At 48.9% G+C, this 18800-nt stretch overlaps 1 protein-coding gene across 4 annotated transcripts in view; it reads left to right on the top strand.

Annotated features, from left to right (window-relative positions):
* IBTK (inhibitor of Bruton tyrosine kinase) overlaps positions 1–18800 on the top strand; it is a 700505-nt gene that overhangs the window by 522601 nt on the left and 159104 nt on the right. For all 4 annotated transcript variants that reach the window (XM_085611015.1, XM_085611017.1, XM_085611016.1 and 1 more), the window contains one exon: positions 11478–11570. In XM_085611015.1, coding sequence (XP_085467141.1) covers positions 11478–11570 — 93 coding nt within the window. The remainder of the gene's footprint in view (positions 1–11477; positions 11571–18800) is intronic.

The raw sequence follows: 18800 nt of genomic DNA, 5'->3' as shown, positions 1-18800 counted from the left end.
CACCACTAGAATCAGTGTTGGGGTATGATTCCAGCATGTTTGATACCAAACATGAGTGCGTTCGGTGCAGCCACTATATAGTTAGACATCTCGTAATGACAGATCTCCACTATATGTATCAAAATGGCTGACCGCACTTACAAAGCCTGGTGAATCAAGGGGGCCCCCCTCACACTTATAACCAAGACTGAAGAGCCTGCCATAGGGGGGACCTATACGTTTTAGGTGCAGTGACCTCAGATGTAAGGAAACTTAAATCTGTCGTGAGAGGTGCAAGCACCAACTCGCACAGGCTGCATTGATAGGCCTGTAGTCACAGTGTAAGTTGACTCCCATGGGTGGCACAATACATGCTGCAGCTCATGGGAGACCCTTGGTGTACCTACGCCCTGGGTACCTCAGTACCATATACTAGGGACTTACAAGGGTACACCAGTAGCCAATTGTTGATGTACACAAGTAATTACCAATGTAAATTTAGGGGGAAAGCACAGTGACTGGGGTCCTGATTATCAGGATCCCAGTCAGACTAGGTCAAAAACATACTGACACCAATCAAAAAGTGGGGATAGTCATGCTAGAAGGATCCTAGCTGCCTACTGAACCCCCCAACTACAGGGGATAAGGCTAGCCTTTCCCAGTTACGTCTTTATTTCCTAATTGGTCATATAACAAAGGTCCAACTGCACTGGCATGGAAACTCCCTGTTCTATTGTCCACTGAGAAGTTCCTCCCCTGTAGGGGCTTGGATCCTCTCAAACGTTTGGGGTGTCTACCTGTCAATTGTTTGAGCCAAGAAAAGGCTTGTGGTGTGTCAAAATAGGGAATCAAGGCCCTAATAGGGTTGGTCTCAACTTCTTCAATTCAGTGGCCACAAAAGAGGCCTTTCTCTCTATGACTGACCTGTACTTATCCCTAGGAGTCAACCTTTTGCTGATTACAGTTTTTGGATGATCCAGTTTGGCTGGAACAATGTGGGGCAAGTTAAGGTGGGGCACAGTCTTGTCCCACGTCTTGCTTTTCCCAACAGAGTCTATTTGGTGGATTTCATCTGCTATGGGTAAGAGGGATCCCTCAGATTGCGGAGGGCTACCTACCTGGCTAGTACTACTAGGCTTGGGGTCCCTAATCTGTGGATGAAGTGATTCCTCTTGGCAGTGGGCCCTGTGTGATCCACTGACATCCCTGGCCTCTGCAGCACCTGGCTGGCTGAGGCTTGGCTTCAGACTTGGTACCTTCTTGGAAGACTCCCCTGCCCTCAGTGGCTCTGCAAGGACAGGCCTGACCTCCCCTTGGGAAGTCTCTTCACAAGGGGCAAGATCAGTTTCCTGAGGAAGCTGACCTTCACCTAAAGTCTGGTGGGAGGACAACTTGTCTTCCTTCCTTCTGCTCTCTGTTGGAGCAGGGTGGTCATTCTTTCAGCCTCCACTTCTCCTGGATTTCTCTGTTGTTGGACTTTGGCCCTAGGGGTCACGCCAACTTGCTCAGGGAGGCCTATCATCTCTAGATGGGCCTTAAGTTCAACTTCAGCCTGAGCTGAATTAGAACTTTCTATATAATTGCCCAGGAGGCAATCTACAGGCAGGTTTGGGGATACTGCAACCCTTTTAGGGCCAGTTAACCCTCCCCAGCTGAGATTGACTATGGCCATGGGGTTATCTGTACTAACACCGTCAGTATTGGTCACCTGGTACATGTAACCAGATAGAAGCTGAAGAGGGGACACATGTTTTCTTGTCACCATGGTGACACTGGCCCCTGTGTCCCTACAGGCTACAGCTTTCTGATCATTAACCAAAGGGTCCTGTCTGTACATGCCCACGGTAATGGGACTTAACAGTAAAAGTAGGAAAACCCATGCCACCATCACAGACTAATGTGACCTGTCTGGGGGATCTGGCTCGGCCAGAATCCACCTCAGTACCCCATGAGAACACAGCTAGGTGCAGTGCTACTACCAAGATTTTTGGGGACCTTCGGGGACTCTTTCTTCTCTTTGCACTTTTCCCCACCTTCCTGTTGGCCTTGGAAGAAAATTTCTTGACAATGGTTATGACTGACCCTAATGCTAAGAACGTTTGCATGTCAGAACAAACCCTCTAAAATGTTCTGGAAAGTGAATAATCTGTTTGGCGCCCTAAAGAAAGTGGTTGTAAACCATTTTCACCACCTAAATGTGGATTGGGTGTGACCGCAACAGAAGAAGGAATAACTTCCTCTGCTGGATCGAGAGAACTTGATTTGGGGACTGGAGTGGCTGAGATTGTTTGAGTGTGATTAAATGGTATGTATGAGAAGTGTTTGATGTGAGGGGTTTGTGAAGATGAAGTCTTGCTTTTTATTCTGTCTTTAATCTGCTTTGTAATGTGGTTAGATAATTACTCTGATGTAACCATGCACTTTGCACGCTGAATTTATCAATGTCATGTGATAGCACAGTGACATTTTTATGAAGTTTTGACAATAATACAAATGAATGAAACTGTTTAAATACATGAGGGATCAGTGACTTTTGTCTGATTTATTCAAAGTGGGAGGAAATACATGTGTAGCTGCAATATATTTGTTATTAATTGCTATGTTTTCTTCCCCGTTTCCTAAACCTAGATACGTGTATCAGGGGCCCTTTAGTTGCCCCCTCCACTTAACACCTGACAGTTGGGATGTCTTAACTCGGGCACAAGTGGGCTGTGTGGAAGAGATAGGGCCAGTTAGCTATGGCTTAATGCTTTCCATTTTGTCAAGGCAAATACCTCTAGCTTAATGGGGGATGCCCTAATATTGCTCTTTTAAAAAAAGCTTTTATTTAAAAGAAAGTCCCCATGTTAGGAATCACTGAGAGGTTATGTAGAATATTAACATGTTAAACAGGGATGCCTTCTAGATGAATCAAACTATTTACATTCTGATGGACACTTCTAACCACATACTCCTCATCTTAGAATATTCCCAAGTTGCCAGACTGGATCCAGAGAATTTTTGTAGCAGTGCTCACACGCTCCTCCTAGTGGAATTGTGTGGCTACATTTTAGTTCCATACTGCTTGGAAGTGACGGAGCGGAGATGCATTTAAGCACCAACCCTGCGTACTAATTTTTCTTTTCTTTCTATGTCTATGGATCCAGAGCTCTGCTATCAAATTTGTCCGTTTTTTGACGGCTTCCACATTTTTTCATAGTGTATCTGAAAGTTAGTTATAGAATCCTTGCCTTAGAATTACCCCCATGCGTCAGACTGGATCCGGAAAGTTTTTTCGTCAGCAGTACCTCTGCACGTCGTAAGGTGGAGTCGGTCGGCTCTGCGTCTGTCGTTGGCGTCGTGCCGCCAGGATGATGTCATGGCAGCGACTTAGACGCCGCCCTCGCGCGCTGACATCAGTTCTTTTTTTTTTCCCTCGCCAGGCAGCGCAGATCCGGGGAGGGTGGTACCTCCAGACACTTTTTGACGGACTTTTTTTCTCGACTTTTGTCGACTTCTTTTTTGAGTCTTCGAGTCGTTGTAGACGATGGATGCCCGGCTTCAAGGCATGCGGTTCCTGTAACCGACTGATGTCGGTGACGGATCCGCACCGTGTGTGCCTCTTTTGCCTGGAGCGCGACCACGACCCTAAGTCGTGCTCAGACTGCCAGTTGATGGCGCCGCAGACTTTGCGGGAGCGGTCCCGAAATTTGCTTGAGCGCCGGTGGTCGGCTCCGCGCCATTCGAAGTCCCGGTCGCGAGGGAGGTCAAGGGACCGGTCGCGGAGCCACTATCACCATTCGTCCAAGTCATCGAAGTCTTCGCACTCAGGGTCGGGTAAGTCGAAACATAAAAAGTCGAAGAAGCACCATCGCTCTTCGACTTCTTGTCGGTCGGCCGATCTGATGAGGGATGCGGGTGGTGCCCCTCCCACTGCTCTGTGTGTGGGGCTCGAAGAGTGAACTCTGCATTTCCCTCCTTTTCCGGGACCCGGAGCGACTCCTGCCCAGCTTCGTACATTCTACGGGGCGATGTATGCAATCTTTGGGTGGCACGGACCCGTTGGCTCGCCTTTGGGCCCCGTGGAACCGGTTGGGGGGCCTAGGCCTTCACCGGCCCTGGCGCCACAGGCCCCCTTTGGATCCAGGCCTGGATCCGGATCGGCGCTGGTTGACCTCATTTCACCTCCACCGACGCCGCTTACTCCGGCACCATTACCGCGTTCCACACCGGTTGGTCCCCCGGCCAGCGTTGACCCTGACCTCCCTCCTGATGTGGAGCCGGACCGGCGTCATCCGGCGCCGAGAGGGGATTTTGTGCCCCTGTTAACTCCTGGGGTTCCTTTTCAGCCAGATTGGCACCCAGAGGATGAGGAGGAGGACTGGGAGGGGGCCTGGGAGGGGTGTGGGGCCCCTTTAGCTGATCAGGCAGAGTCTGAGTAGGACTGGAGAGAGGAACTGGGGAATGCCAGTGGTCTGGACACCTCTCCTGATCTTAGCATGTTGTCTCCTCCTACCGTGGCTATGGAGGAGGGAGCTTCGTACGCAGTGGTGTTGTGAAGGGCAGCCAAGGCTCTCATCCTCAAACTCCCTACCGTGGCAGTCAGGACTAACCCCCCTGACAGAGGTGCTTCAGCCGGTGGCGAGCTCTGCGGAGCCTCCGCTCCTGTTCAACGAGACCCTTACTGACGTCCTTTTGCGCACTTGGTCCACGGCCAACACGGGGGCTCCCTTGGACTGGATGATTGCCCGACGCCACCTCCCAGCCCCGGGCAACCCCACTTAACTTTCCCAAAACCCCACCCCTGAGAGCTTGGTGGTCCAAACCTCTACTTCCAAAAGTGCATTCCCTACCGCCCGCCGGAAAGGGAATCCAAAAAGCTGGATCATCTTGGGAAGATTATTTTCTCTTCAGCCCATTTGGGACTGTGATCGGTAAATACCGCATGTCTATTGGGCCGTTATTCCCACTCTGTGTGGGACTGTGTTGCAAAGGTGCTGCCTCAGTGTCCAGAGGAGGCCCGGACAGTGCACTCCCAGGCTGTCGCCGCCGGGAGGGATGCGGCCAAGTTTGCCATCCGTTGTGGACTGGGTACTGCCGACTCTCGGGATAGAACGATTTCTACGTCGGTAGCTGTTAGACGCTATACCTGGATGGGATCGATTGGCTTTTATGGGGATGTCCAGAACACTTTGATGGACATGCCCTTCAATGGACGTCGCCTTTTTGGCGACAAGGCAGACCGCTCTAGAGCGTTTCAAGGACTCACGGGCTACGTCCTTGGTCCTCTCCACTCGCCCTGCGCAGTCTGCTTTTCGCTCCTTTCGTGGCTACGGAAGGGGTGCCCCACTACGTCCCGCCCAGAGCCACAGGCTGCAGCAAGTTACCCAGCCTTTGCGCGGCTGGGGATGTGGAAACAACCGTTGTGGTTCCAGGGGCCAGCAGGCGGACTGGTCCACCAACCCCCTCTTTGCAGCAGCCTCCAAACTTTCCTAGTCTGATATTTCAGGCCCATCAAACGCCAGTGGGCGTCAGGAACGCCATCACCTCCTCCACTGGCGCACCATCACGTTGGACAGGTGGGTTTTGCAGATAGTCTGAAAGGGCTACTCTCTCCCCTTTGAGGCTACCCCTCCAGCCATGCCACCGCAATACCACCGCATGTCGGAGGATCACCTGGCCCTTCTCCAGAATGAAGTTATGGCTCTCTTGGCCAAGGGAGCCATCGAGCGCGTTCCTGTCCCAGAAGTAGGTTGTGATTTTTATTCCCACTACTTCCTGGTCCTGCGTCCTATCTTGGATCTCAGAAACATCAACCGCCTCCTCCGGAAGGAGAAGTTCAAGATGTTGACGCTTGCTCAGGTCTTGTCTGCCCTCGACCCGAAAACTGGATGGTAGCGTCGGACTTACTGGATGCTTTCTTTCACATCCCCCTCCTGCCAACCTACTGGCGTTAACTGCGGTTCACGGTAGGCAACGAGCATTTTCAGTTCACCGTGCTCCCCTTTGGCCTTACCAGTGCCCCTCGGGTGTTCACCAAAGTGATGGCAGTGGTCGCAGCTCATCTGCGCAGATCAGGTGTTTGTCTTCCCCCTATCTCGACGACTGGTTGTTGAAGGCGGGCTCGCCCCGGTTAGTCGTCACCCACCTCCAGACTACGGCCGACCTCCTGTATTCGCTGGGATTCTCCATCAATGTGCCGAAGTCACACCTGATTCCCTCTCAGAAGCTCCTCTTCATCGGAGCGGCTCTGGACAGCGAGTCCGCGATATCCAGGCTATGATTCCGATCTGTCAGCCTCTATCCCGGGTTTCGGTCCAAATGACCCTGAGGCTGCTGGACCTCATGGCCTCCTGCATCCTGCTGGTAGATCATGCCAGTTGGCATATACGGGCTCTGCAGTGGGACCTGAAGTGTCAGTGGGTGCAGCATCAGGGGAATCTGTCCGATTGCGTCCAGATCTCGTAGGGCACTGCACGACCATTGCAGTGGTGGCTCATGAACCAGGATTGGGTCAACAGCAGATCCCTCTACCTTCCCCAACCAGAACACACTGTGGTGACAGACGCGTCCCTTCTGGGATGGGGCGGCCACATGGGAGAGGCGGAGATCGGAGGCATCTGGTCTCTGGCAGAGTCCGGGCTCCTCATCAACCTTCTGGAGCTTTGGGCGATTCGTCTTGCACTAAAAGCATTCCTTCCCTCTGTCTGGATAAGAGTAGTGCAGGTGTTCACGGACAACACCACCACCATGTGGTACTCCAACAAACAGGGTGGGGTGGGGTCGTGGACCCTATGTCAGGAGACGCTCTGCCTCTGGACATGGATGGAACATCGGGGCATTTCTCTGGTGGTTCAACACCTGGCAGGTTCCCTGAACGCCAGGGCAGACTAACTCAGCCACAGGTGCATGATGGATCACGAATGGCGTCTTCACTCGGAGGTGGTGCAAGGTCTCTTTCATCAGTGGGGAGACCCTTGGTTAGATCTATTCGCCACCGAAGAGAACGCGCAATGTCAGCAATTCTGCGAGTTGGAATTTCCAAGGCGGCACTCGCTAGGCGACGCTTTTCGGCGCAAGTGGAGTTGCGGTCTGTTCCTTTCCGTCCATACCACTTCTGCTCAGAGTGCTGAAGAAGATCAGGCGTGACCGGGCCCAAGTCATTCTTTTGGCTCCGGATTGGGCACGAAGAATCTGGTATCCCGAGCTGCTCAACATGGCCACCGATCCTCCGATCCGGCTGCCTCTTCGGGAGGATCTTCTGTCACAGCGGACGGTCCTCCACCCGAACCTGTTAAACCTCCACCTCCTTGCGTGGAGAATGAGCGGCGGCAGTTGACGTCATTTGACCTGCCTCTCGAAGTCTGCGATGTCATCTTGGCAGCCAGGCGTCCCTCCACTAAGACGGTATACACCTGTTGGTGGAACAAATTTGTGGCATGGTGCACAGCAAAGGCTGTGGATCCCCTGTCTGCTCCTCCTTCTGAGATTCTCTTGATCCTCCTTTCTTTGGCCCAGCAGGGCTCTGCTCTGGGCACTATCAAGGGCTATCTCTCAGTCATCTCTGCCTTCCTTCGGCTTCTAGAACAGCCTTCTCTTTTCAAGTCCCTGGCTGTAAATCGGTTTCTGAAAGGCATAACTCACCTCTTTCCTCCTATTTCTTTCGTTATGCCTCAGTGGGACTTGAATCTATTTTTAACCTATTTAATGTGTGCTCCCTTTGAGACGCTTTACAATTGTTCTTTAAGGCTTCTCACGCTTAAGACTGCTTTCCTAGTTGCCATCACCTCGGCCAGGAGGGTGAGTGAGCTCCAGGCTTTTTCATCTAAGCCTCCTTTCTTGTCCGTCCATCAGGACAAAGTGCTCCTCAGGACTCGCCCATCCTTCTTACCCAAGGTTGTCACTGCCTTCGGGCAGACCATCACTTTGCCCACCTTCTTTCCGCCTCTGCATCCTTCGAAAGAGGAGGAGAGGCTCCACCTCTGGACCCAAAACGTGTGCTTTCCTTTTATCTGGAGCGCACCAAACAGTTCCGGGTGGATGACCAGTTCTTTGTTGGGTACATGGGTGCAAAGAAAGGTCAGGCTGTCCATAAGCGAACTATCTCCCAATGGGTCATTTTGTGTATCAAGGCCTGCTATTCTCTGGCGAAGAAGGAGCCTCCAGTGGGGCTGCGCGCCCATTCTACCAAGGCGACGGCAGTGACTACTGCTCTGGGACGTGTCTTCCCTCCCCATGACATCTGTCAGGCAGCTATGTGGGCCTCGCTGCACACGTTTACAAAGCACTACTGTCTCGACAGTCCGATCCGGAGAGACCTCTTCTTTGGCCGTTCTGTTCTCCAGGACTTTCTGGTGTGGGATTGGTTCGCAGACCCACCACCAGGGTTGGTATTGCTGGGGTATCTATTCTAAGGTAAGGAATCTATATCTAAGGTGTTTCTTTCAGATGAACAAGTTACTTACCTTCGGTAACAATATATCTGTAAGAAACATTAGTTTCAATCAAGGTAAGGCTGGTTCAGGTTCTCCCAAACACTACTGCCATGTGGTACTGCAACAGACAGTGTGGAGTTAGGTCTTTGGTCTGGTGCTTGGCAGCTTTGCATCTCTGGAGGTGGTTGGAGCTTCAGGACTTCTTTCTAGTCACCAGCCACCTGGCAGGGTCCCTGAATTCCAGAGCGGATGAACTGAGCAGGTGTCATCTGGCAGATCACAAGTGCCTCAGGGCTCTTCCTGGTTAAATTGTTTTGCCGAGAACACTCAGTAGGAGGCACATTCTAGTTGGGCTGGAACAAAGGGCTCAGGACTCCTTCCAGCCACGTTCTCTTTTGCTTTGAATTCTAAAGAAGACTAAGAACAAGCTGAGCGAAGTCATCCTGGAGCCACTTGATTAGTCAAGGAGAGAGTGCTACCTGAAACTCCTGAGGATGAGCATCTGTGCTCTGATCAGGCTACGACTTTGGGAGGACCTCCTGTCTCAGCAACAGGGCAGGTTCCTTCACCAACATCCCCGTAATTTTCTGCTCCATGCATGAGGATTGAGTGGTGGCAAATAACTGCTTTTGAATTATCCCTGAGGGGGTGGATGTCGTCCTTGCCACCACTCAACAAAATCCATTTATGCTGGCCACTGGGACAAGTTTCTAACGTGGTGCACAGACCCAAAGCTGGTGATGGTCCTTTTGTTTGTTTTGTCTCTAGCATTCAAGGCCTTGCAGTGGGCTATATAAAATGTATTTTTGTCTTCCCTTTTGGTCTTTCTACATTTGCTAGACCAACAGTCCATGTTCAAGTCACCTGATGTGATGAGATTTTTAAAGGTATTTCCACACATGCCCTCCCAAGGCATTTGTCATGCTGCGGTGAGACTTTCCTTATGTGTACCCACTTTGTGCCTATGTATAGCTACTCACTGCATCCCCTAACCTTGATCCTTGTCTTTCTCTTTGCAATCACATCAGCTTATCATGTGAGTGAAATGCAGGCACTGTCTGCACAACTGCCCTACACCACGTTTGTTCCAGACAAATTGGTGCTGAGGACTCATTCTGTCCTTCTACCAAAAGTCGTAACTCCCTTCCATGTTGGGCAATACATCACTCTACCAGTGTTCTCTTCTCCTCTCACCACTCGAAAGAGAAGGAGAGGCTCCATCGGTTGGACCCCAAAAGAGCTTTAAACTTTTACTGAGATCATATAAAGGATCATCAAGTGTACAACCAACTTTCTGTGGAGTGCTGTGAAGTGAAGGAATGGAAGGCTGTTCAGAACAGGACACTGTTGAGTTGGATAGTCCTTTACATTAAGATCTGCTACGCCCACAATTTACGTGGCATAGAGCCCATAGCCTGAAGCTCCTGGGCTGTACTCACTCCAAATGGTGTTATGGCTCATTGCAGTCATCGCAGTGTTTGTGTGGAGGGGTTCACTGGTCTATTTGGATTGAACATGGCATTTTTCATATCAACTGTCTCCAATGGTTCTATAAAGACATTTCCCGACCTCTAACAAGAATTTGACATCCCTCACTCCAAGCTCTGTAGATCTACCCAACTGTGAGATGCCCTGTTCCACATCCTGGGGCGAACGCATATCGACCTACCCAGCTCCCCCATCACTCAATACATCCATACCTGAAAAACCTTTAGAGGGATTATTGTGGGATTATAAACTACAGGGATTGATCATTGTTTCTCCTTTGCGACATCGAGAGCATTACACACTTGGTGGGAAACACGTCTTAACATGCAATTCCTGGAGTATGATTGGGAAACCCTCCTGGCTGTTTATAATAAGGGGCTGCAAGAGGCGCAACTCAAGTTATTTTAAAGTCCTCCACTGTTGGCTTTGCTCCCCAGCAAAATTGTGCTGTATCAACCTCAGCGCACATTCTTGCTGTTGGAGATAAAGTGAAAGGGATTTCCTACATAGTCCACTTATTCTGGGAATGCACCAGGCTAAGTGAATTCGGGGCACAGATATGGGACCACCTGAAAAGGGAGTTGCGGGAGACTAGGCCATTAACCGCTCAATTCGTCGGCCTACGCATTACTTCTGACCTTTCCTCCATGATGCAGCATGTGCATAGAGGACTCGGGTGTGGCCAAATTGGTGATATTGCGCCATTGTAAAATGAACACGTCCCTTCTTTCCTGTCCTAGCTGGAAAGCATCAATGACATGGCACTGTTTGTGAGAATGATCTGCAAGTTAAATGACAAATTGCAAGACCTTTGATGAAGTCTGGGGATTGTTCCTCAAGGGCTTACAGCACTTAGAAATCCACCCACCCCGGGGGGTACAATACATCCGCTGCCTTACCCCTAATACATAAGAGATTCCCTACTTTCAATCCTCGCTTCCTTAGTGACTCCCTAGATACCAGCTCACAACATTGTTCAGCCCCTCTGGATAGGAGTCCCCCACTCCATGCGTCCCCTATACAGGACGGAGGTGGAAAGGCCCACAACGTGTCAAAGGTTGCTGGAGGGCCACCAATGTGAACTTAGCGATTGGGGTCGGTTTGTCCTTAACCAGGTTTCCCACTGTGAGGGACCGCTCCCATTCCAATTACAGGTTTCCGTTCCACATTTATTTGATTTTCATTCATTTTCCATTTTTGTTGCCTGAAATGTATACCCAGTTGCTTATTGATCTACTTCTCATCACTTTCGACCCCTCTGGGGTGTCATGTTATGCTCCTTGAACAGAGGTTTGCATTTTGGTTGTTGTCAATGTGTTGCCTTATATTGTGACCAATACGTGAAATCTGTGTTGTATTTTTGAATCGGTCACAACAAAATTAATAAGGAATTAAAATACAAGATCTACTAAGCACTGAAGCACGAAACGATGTTGCTGGAAAAAGGCCTCCTTGATAGGTTTCCTTCAAAGATCTAGCAAAGTACGTTTAAAAATTATATACATCTTACTATTGACAATATGCCCACTGTATGATAAAGGCAATTCGGATGAGTATTTTTGGAAATAAGTTTTGAATAATGTATATTTCTTTCAGCCCATCCAGCCCTCCAGCGCTAGATCTAAGAGCCATCATGGAACTTGAAGCAAGTATGCAAAAGCAAGGAACGACGCTCAAAACAAACGCTGGGTAAGTAAAAAATAAAAGCTATAAAAATATTGAATGTAAGAGGATAACTCTCTCTTAAATCTGAGCAACTTGAAGATGTTTTCCCTATAGTAGAACACTAATGTCGATATTGGTTGCTTTGGTCAGCTTAAGAGCTGTAAGTGGTTAAAGTTTACTGGTTGGTGCAATAATTATATTCAAACAACTTAACTGAACATTTCGTAGAGATATTTAGGTTAGAACCTTTCCAACAGTTTCTTATATTTCTCTCACTCTAGTTTCTGTGTACAATAGGGCTGTGGCCACTTTTGAGAATGAAGCGGCGATCATATAAATTTTAAGTCTTGAAAAAGTAGTCTGAACGCCAAGATCTTTTTTTCTCCTGACACTCCTCCTACGTTATCCCCTGGCTCTGTATGTTTTATTCAGAGACTAGTTCAGGTACTAACGCAGATATTATCACTGGATGTAAAGTGCTGACAGCCCTTGGTAACTTTAATGTATAGTTTATAAGGAAATCTCTTTGGCACTGCATACAAATGTAGATTCCATAGTACAGAAATTAATCCTACTAAACTTCTCCTACTGCCCTTACCAAGCAAATTATACACTAGATATTGTCTTCTCCAGTAGTATGTAGATCATGAACAAAAGCTCTAGATTGTTTGCGTCAACGCATTGAGAGAAACACAACCTGAGCTTGGACAAATATGTTGTTTGAACAAATATACCTCCCCGTCTTTGGGGAAGAAACATATCTCCTCTGGTGCAATGTGGGGATAGTCTGACTCCAAGGGCTCAGGGGACTCTTTAAAAAAAAATTAAAAAAATCTGCCTATCGACCTTTGGAAAGCTGGACAACTACACACCAGCTCTGTCCTTGTACAGGATGTGGTTAATGGCTCCAATCATTTTGCATACTGGAGGAAGTAAGGCTGTCTCCTTGTGTTTTTGCTCACACATAAACATTTTCCAGGAGATACTCAAACATGTGCATCAGCTCTATACACACCCTATCATCTCATGCCGAGAAAAATACAGCATCACTCCATCTACCATCAAACACCCACACATGCATCATCGGGAGCTCACACACAAACATGATTGTGCAACACTTCGTACATGTAGGATACTAAAGCACACATAACCCACCATCAAACACATACAAATGCACCATCCGAGACACACACACACACACACCATCTGACACGCCTACACACAAGGCATCAGATGTCCAAACACACCATCAGACATCCACGTGAGATGCTCCTACACAGTGGCCAACAAAGATCACATACTAACTATAAGACACCCAAAATCGTTTTCACAGGCTCATGTATAATTCCCTGAAATCCCCTCGGATGAATTTAAGCAGCATATAAATGTCACTGATATTAGCAAGACACGACAACGAGACAGCACTGGATGACAAGACACTGCTGCAGTTTCTGGATCCGGGCATTGAAAGTAGTGGGATGAAGAGAGGCGTGGCTGCAGCAGCCGGATCCAAGCATTGGAGAGCAGCTGCAACCCCTGCAGGGCAATGCAACAGAAGTCTTGACTGGGTGCGTCAAGATGGCAAAAGAATTCAGCTGCTCCATCAGCTGTTGTACTTTAGCTCTGTTGACATCCACCAAGCGTACATTATCAATAAATAAAACAATGTATCAACCTTTGACAGATCCTAAGCCCCCCAAAAAAACAAGCTTAACTGTGAAATTCCATTAAAAAAAAATAACCTGAAGATGAAATTAAGAGTCTCTAGTAAGGTTTTAGTGCCTATGCTAAAAAGACAAAAAAGACTGGAATTTGAAATTCTGAGGTACATCCTCACTCCCATCATTCAGCATTAATACCCTGAGGAAAAAATAGATATACATTAAAGGTTCAAATTTAGATTAATAATGTAAATGAATTAAAAAATAAAGTAAAGGTTTTCAGCTATATTATTACAACACATAGTTTAATTATATATTTTTTTATTTAAAACAAAGTAGATTGTCGGGGTAATAGATAAAATCAGTTTTAAAATAATATATCAATAAAATAATTGAATATTAAATATATTTAAAATCTAGAGTTAGGTTGGGTTCAAAAGTATTCTTGTACATCCTCACTTTAGGAGCTGTGATCTTTTGGACTGCCTCTTCAGTAAGAGAGTGTCTTCTAGGTACCTTCTTTACAATAATGCTATAAAATAAGCTTTTGATCGAGACTTATAGTCGCAGATTCCTCGCCTTTTGAATACCTCCCTAGGCATCAGACTTGATCCCAAAATTATTTAGCAGTACCTACCTGCGACTCCGCACTGACACCATTACACTCTCTAAATAATATGCAGATCCAGGATAGGCACCACTCCCATGCAGCTGGCATTCAGTTCCTTTCTATCCATGCCACCAGATACAGGTGCGGAGCTACCACTCATGTGTTCGGTGGCCAGTTTACCTCAATTTTAAACAGTAGGTAAGTGAAATGACACCTCCCATGACAACAGGGTTTAAACCTTGTAAGGTCTGTTGCAAGAATGTGTGAAAGATCTGTATCAAGTGTGCTTGGGGTCAGGCTCTGAACCATGCAGTGACTGTGCAGCAATGAATCTGAAGGCCATTTGGAACTCTGAGGCAAAGCTTTGTCTCCAAGCATCTGAAGACTCTGTCTCATCTCAGTCCTGTTCCTGGTCCAGAAGTCGGTCCTGAGGTTGATAATTGATGCACTCCAAATCTTCGGGTAAGTAAAAAAAAAAGCCTAATAGGTCCAGGTGGGAGTCGCCCCCTTCCTGCCACTCTTGTACACCTGAGAAGATGCAAGGGTGTTGCCATGCCTGTAGGTCTCGTTCCTGGAGTTCGTCAACATCAGGGCCAATCCTGAATATTGTCCTGGCACAACCAGAGTATCTGGGTCAGTCTCTGACATCAAGGTAGATCATAGAGTTCCACAAGGCATTGTTATGTCTTTTTGGATTCCTTCTAACTCCCTCTAATACGCCTGTGGGCCCCACAGAGCTGAGGTCCTCAATCAGGCACACCACTGGAAAAGTCACAGTTGGTGCCAGTTTGACCCTCTGACACCGTTCCTGGGCCTCTACCCACACCTTTGCTGACTGCACCTCTGGCTTCACACTCCAGGCCAGTTCCAGACTCTATTGAAGCCAGAAGACAAGTTACAGCCCATTGTGCTCTCCAACTCCGAGTCAGCACGCTCCAGTCGTGACCAAGTCCGTACTCTGTGTCCTCCGAACCGCAGCCTTTGCCTGCACCACCTGGTCCAATTAGTGTCCTGGTCCTGCAGGGCCGGTCTCATAAGTTTCATTCCTCATTTGGGACGGACTCTGATAAGGAGTATGATGCGGGAGGTGAATTTGGGCATCCCTACCATGAATAAATCGGCTATGAAGACCTCCAGGATGCCAGTGTCCTTGCCACTTTTCCTGTCACCAGCCTAGTCTCACCCCCAGGCCTTGCTACTGAGGAAAGTGCCTCCTTTGTAATGAATGTGCAGTGGCTGTTTGACGTTCTTGGCCCCCCAGCTCCCCACCTTGGAGGTCAAAACCAATGTTGTAACTGAAATCCTCCAACTGGGGGAAACTATACTGAGCCCCTGTTGCCCTTTCATGAGGCACTCCCCAACACCCGCTTAGGGGCCTGGGACTAACCTTGCTCTGGTCCCTCAATGAATCGCCAGATTACACTATGTCATCGTCCTGCCCCAGGCGATCCCATATTTTTACCTCAACTCCTTTCTCCTGATAGCTTGATAGTGCAAGATTTTGCCAGTCGAAAAAAACGGAATGCTTTACTGATTACCCTTCCCACCTCCCCTGCCCCCCTAGATAAGGAATCTAAGAGAGTAGAGGAGTGGAGACCTTTGGGAAGAGGGTGTTTTCTGCCACAAGTTTGGCTCTCTGGTCCATCAGTGCAGGGGCCTTTTGAGCCACTATTCCCACAGTCTGTGGGATTCTGTAGGTCAGGTTCTCCTAGGTGTTCCGGAAGACAGTCATCCTGTACCTTCCCAGGCCATGGCGCTGCTGAACTTACCATACATTGTGGCTTGGATACCGCAAACTGCATTGAGCGAGCCATTGGCCTCTAGCGTTGCTATCTACAGGTTTCTCTAGCGATGTTCAGTCGTCCCTTATGGAAGTGCCCTTTGATGGGTCTTGCCTTTTTGGGGACAAAGTAGGTTCTGCTCTGGAATGTTTCAAAGAGAGCAGGGTCACTGCACTCTCCTCAGACTTTGCATAGCAACCACATCAGGCCTTTGCATCTTTCCGCGGCTATAGCTGGGGTAGCCCATTCAGACAGCCACTGCAGCCTTCAAAGGACAAGCACAAACATAAAAAAAATCCAAACAACTTTCTGTGACACTTTTGGGTGAATTCCCACAATCTGCACCTGAAGGGGCCTACCTGGGCTTGGACATCCAATTCCGAGGGGATTTCGGGTATGGAGATGATAATCCCAAAATGCTCAGATTGTGTCCTTTAAGTAGGCTTTGTTGTAACTTTTGAAAATGGTCCAGTATTCATCTGGCTCACAAATCTGTCTGGACCTCCAGATGGTCTTTCGGTTCAGCAGACTGTGAACCTGTTCGGAACAGTCTGCCTCCAACACTGATCCATGCCTCAACTCTTTTGCTATAAGTTCCACTGGTGGGTTCAGTATGGTCCTAGCTCCGGTGACCTTTTTTCCAGATTCAGATCCAGAGTTAGTTGGAAGATCTAGAGCAGACATCAGCCCCGGGCATGCCCAATGCATACCTATGAGATCACCAGGGCAAAACCTTGTTCTTTTGCATAAAAGTAGTATTACAGGAGGATGGAAGCCTTTTTGGCTCTGCTTACAGTGCTCTCCAAGGAAAGGAGCTTGTTCCTCGTAATGAAGAAGACCACGAGGAGGCAGATAATTTGCTCCCCTCTTGTTATGCAGATATTGGCTAATTCCTTGGCTTTCAGAATGCCATTGGCTTATATATTACCAGAACCAGAATTGCCCTTGGGGCCCCAACTGAAGAGAAGTGACTCTTTTACTGTGGTAGTACATACAGCTGGAGATGTATTGGATCTGCATTATCCCACTGTAGAGACTTAAGCCATTCTCTTTATACAGATCCTCAAACCTGGGCCTTCAAATTCAGAGCCCTTGTTTCAAATTAAAAATGATTTGACTGAGTCTCTCCTGGTGCCCTGGTCCAATCTATGCTCAGCTCACCTGTAAGTCGCTCAATTGCTCAGCGACTGTTGGACTTGGCCCTTTTGCAGGGTCATCCCTAAACTTTTTGCCTTTCTCCTGGCTTTTTTTTTTCTAACATGATGTTGGTGGTTTTAGGACTCTGGGCACTTTAGCACTGCTGTCCAGTGTAAAGTGCGTGTGCTCTCTGTTAAAAATGATAAGGATTGGTCTACACCTGTTTTTGCCTATTTAATTTACCGGTCAGTCCCTTATAAAGTGGTATCTCATATACCCAGGGCTGGTAAATTAAATGCTACTGGTGGGCTTGCAGCGCTGATTGCGCCACCCACCAAAGTAGCCTTGCAAACCTATCTCAGGCCTCTGCCATTGCAGGGCCTGTGCACGCAGTGTCACTGCCGCTGTGACGTGGCACGTAAAGTGTGTGCCATGTCTGTAACCCCCCCCCCCCTTTACTACATGTCAGTCACCCCTAAGGTAGGCCCAAGCTAGCCCTATGGGCAGGGTGCATTGTAGGTAAAAGATAGGACATGTACCTTAAGTGTGTGACATGTCCTGGTAGTGACATACAGCCATTTTGGTTTCTCACTACTGTGGGGCTGCCCTCCCATAGGAACGCATTGGGGATTCCCTGATAAGTGTTTCAGTGGTAATCCCTGATAAGTGTTTCAGTAGTAATCCCTGATAGGAGAGGCGCAGCGTGGTCAAGTTTGGTATGTTTTGAATGGTGATAATAAATGCTACTCAATGGTGTGTGCATATTTATTATAACTATTTTAGAAATGCCACTTTTAGAAGTTGGCATTCCTGTGTGCTATGTGTCTGCTTGCCTGATGTGAATTGCATGTCTGGCTTTTCAGTGACAGGGGCTGGGGAGGTGTGTGTGTGGCTCCAGGAGGGGCAGGGTGAGTCAGCGCTAGGCTGAATGGGACATCTACATTTTGAGTAGTGGGAGGGGAAGTCTCTGGTCCCTGAATAGGATTGTGCCTGTCCTAGTGAATGCTGGCCCCGCACCCTGTGGTGTGTCTGATGACGAGCCCCCATATAACAATAGGGAATAGGTGTCTGGTAAACAGAGTGCTCCAGAACCAGTTGGGACTGGTTTCCCAAGCCCTGTGCTGTGTAGACAAAGGGGAAAAGTGGTATAAAAACAGGGGCTGTGACCCCATGAAAGTGTGTGCTTGTGCTTACTTGGAGGGGACACTCTGCCAGGAGGAACCGCCGCGGGACCCAGCTGCTGGCTCCTGGGGGGTCCCTGCGTGCTGGCCTGCCTGCGTCCAACTCTGCCCCTCTGTCTTTCCCTGGACCAGGAAGAGACTTTTTGCTGGAGTAAAGGCTGTGCTCCAGGAGAAGAGCAGCGCTGTCTGGTTGTCCCTGTATCTCTGCCAGCTTGCCAGCGTCTCGTGAGCACTGTGTTTTAGCTGCCTAGGACAAGTAGGGGAGCTGGGGGCCGGTAGCGCGCTGCTACGAGGACTGTGAGGGAATCCCGGCGTGTGGGATTCCCCCCTGAGCTCCTCTTTGCAGCGAGAGCCCACCCTGCTTGTCTGCATTTTTCTTTTAAAGGCAGGTGCCCACCCCGCGTATTTGTGCTCACTAAACAGGAGCCTACCCCGCTTTATGCCAATTTTAAAAAGCGGGTGCCCACCCCGCTTTTTAGTTTTTATTTGATGGCGGGTGCCCACCCCGCATTTGTCTGATAAATAAATCTCCGCCGCGGCCCAGGAGCCTTTCACGCCTTGTTTCCACCCCCATTGCGGACGTCAGCGAAAAGCCGCGCTGAGACTGGACTCAGCGCAGGGTGTTGCCTAGCAATGAGGGGCTCGTCGATTGCTGGAAGCCGCGCCAGGATCCAGGAAGTCCGGAGTGCCCCGGCGATCAGCTGCTGTAGAATCAAGAGCCGCAAAGAGACCGCACACCCAGGTAACTGCTCCAATCTGCTGACGGAGTGCCTCAGTGTTACCGTAAGGAACAGGGAGTGCGGGTCCACGGGGGAGCTCCCTCGGTCTCCCGCCCCCGGTGACAGAAAGGGGCTGGGGGCACCCAGACCAGTAGGAGAAGTTTT

The sequence above is a fragment of the Triturus cristatus genome, chromosome 6 (assembly GCF_964204655.1).
Source record: "Triturus cristatus chromosome 6, aTriCri1.1, whole genome shotgun sequence".
In the NCBI taxonomy this organism is placed as follows: domain Eukaryota; kingdom Metazoa; phylum Chordata; class Amphibia; order Caudata; family Salamandridae; genus Triturus; species Triturus cristatus.
Note: the sequence above shows the minus strand (reverse complement) of the source record. Positions and strands in the feature narration are given on the sequence as shown.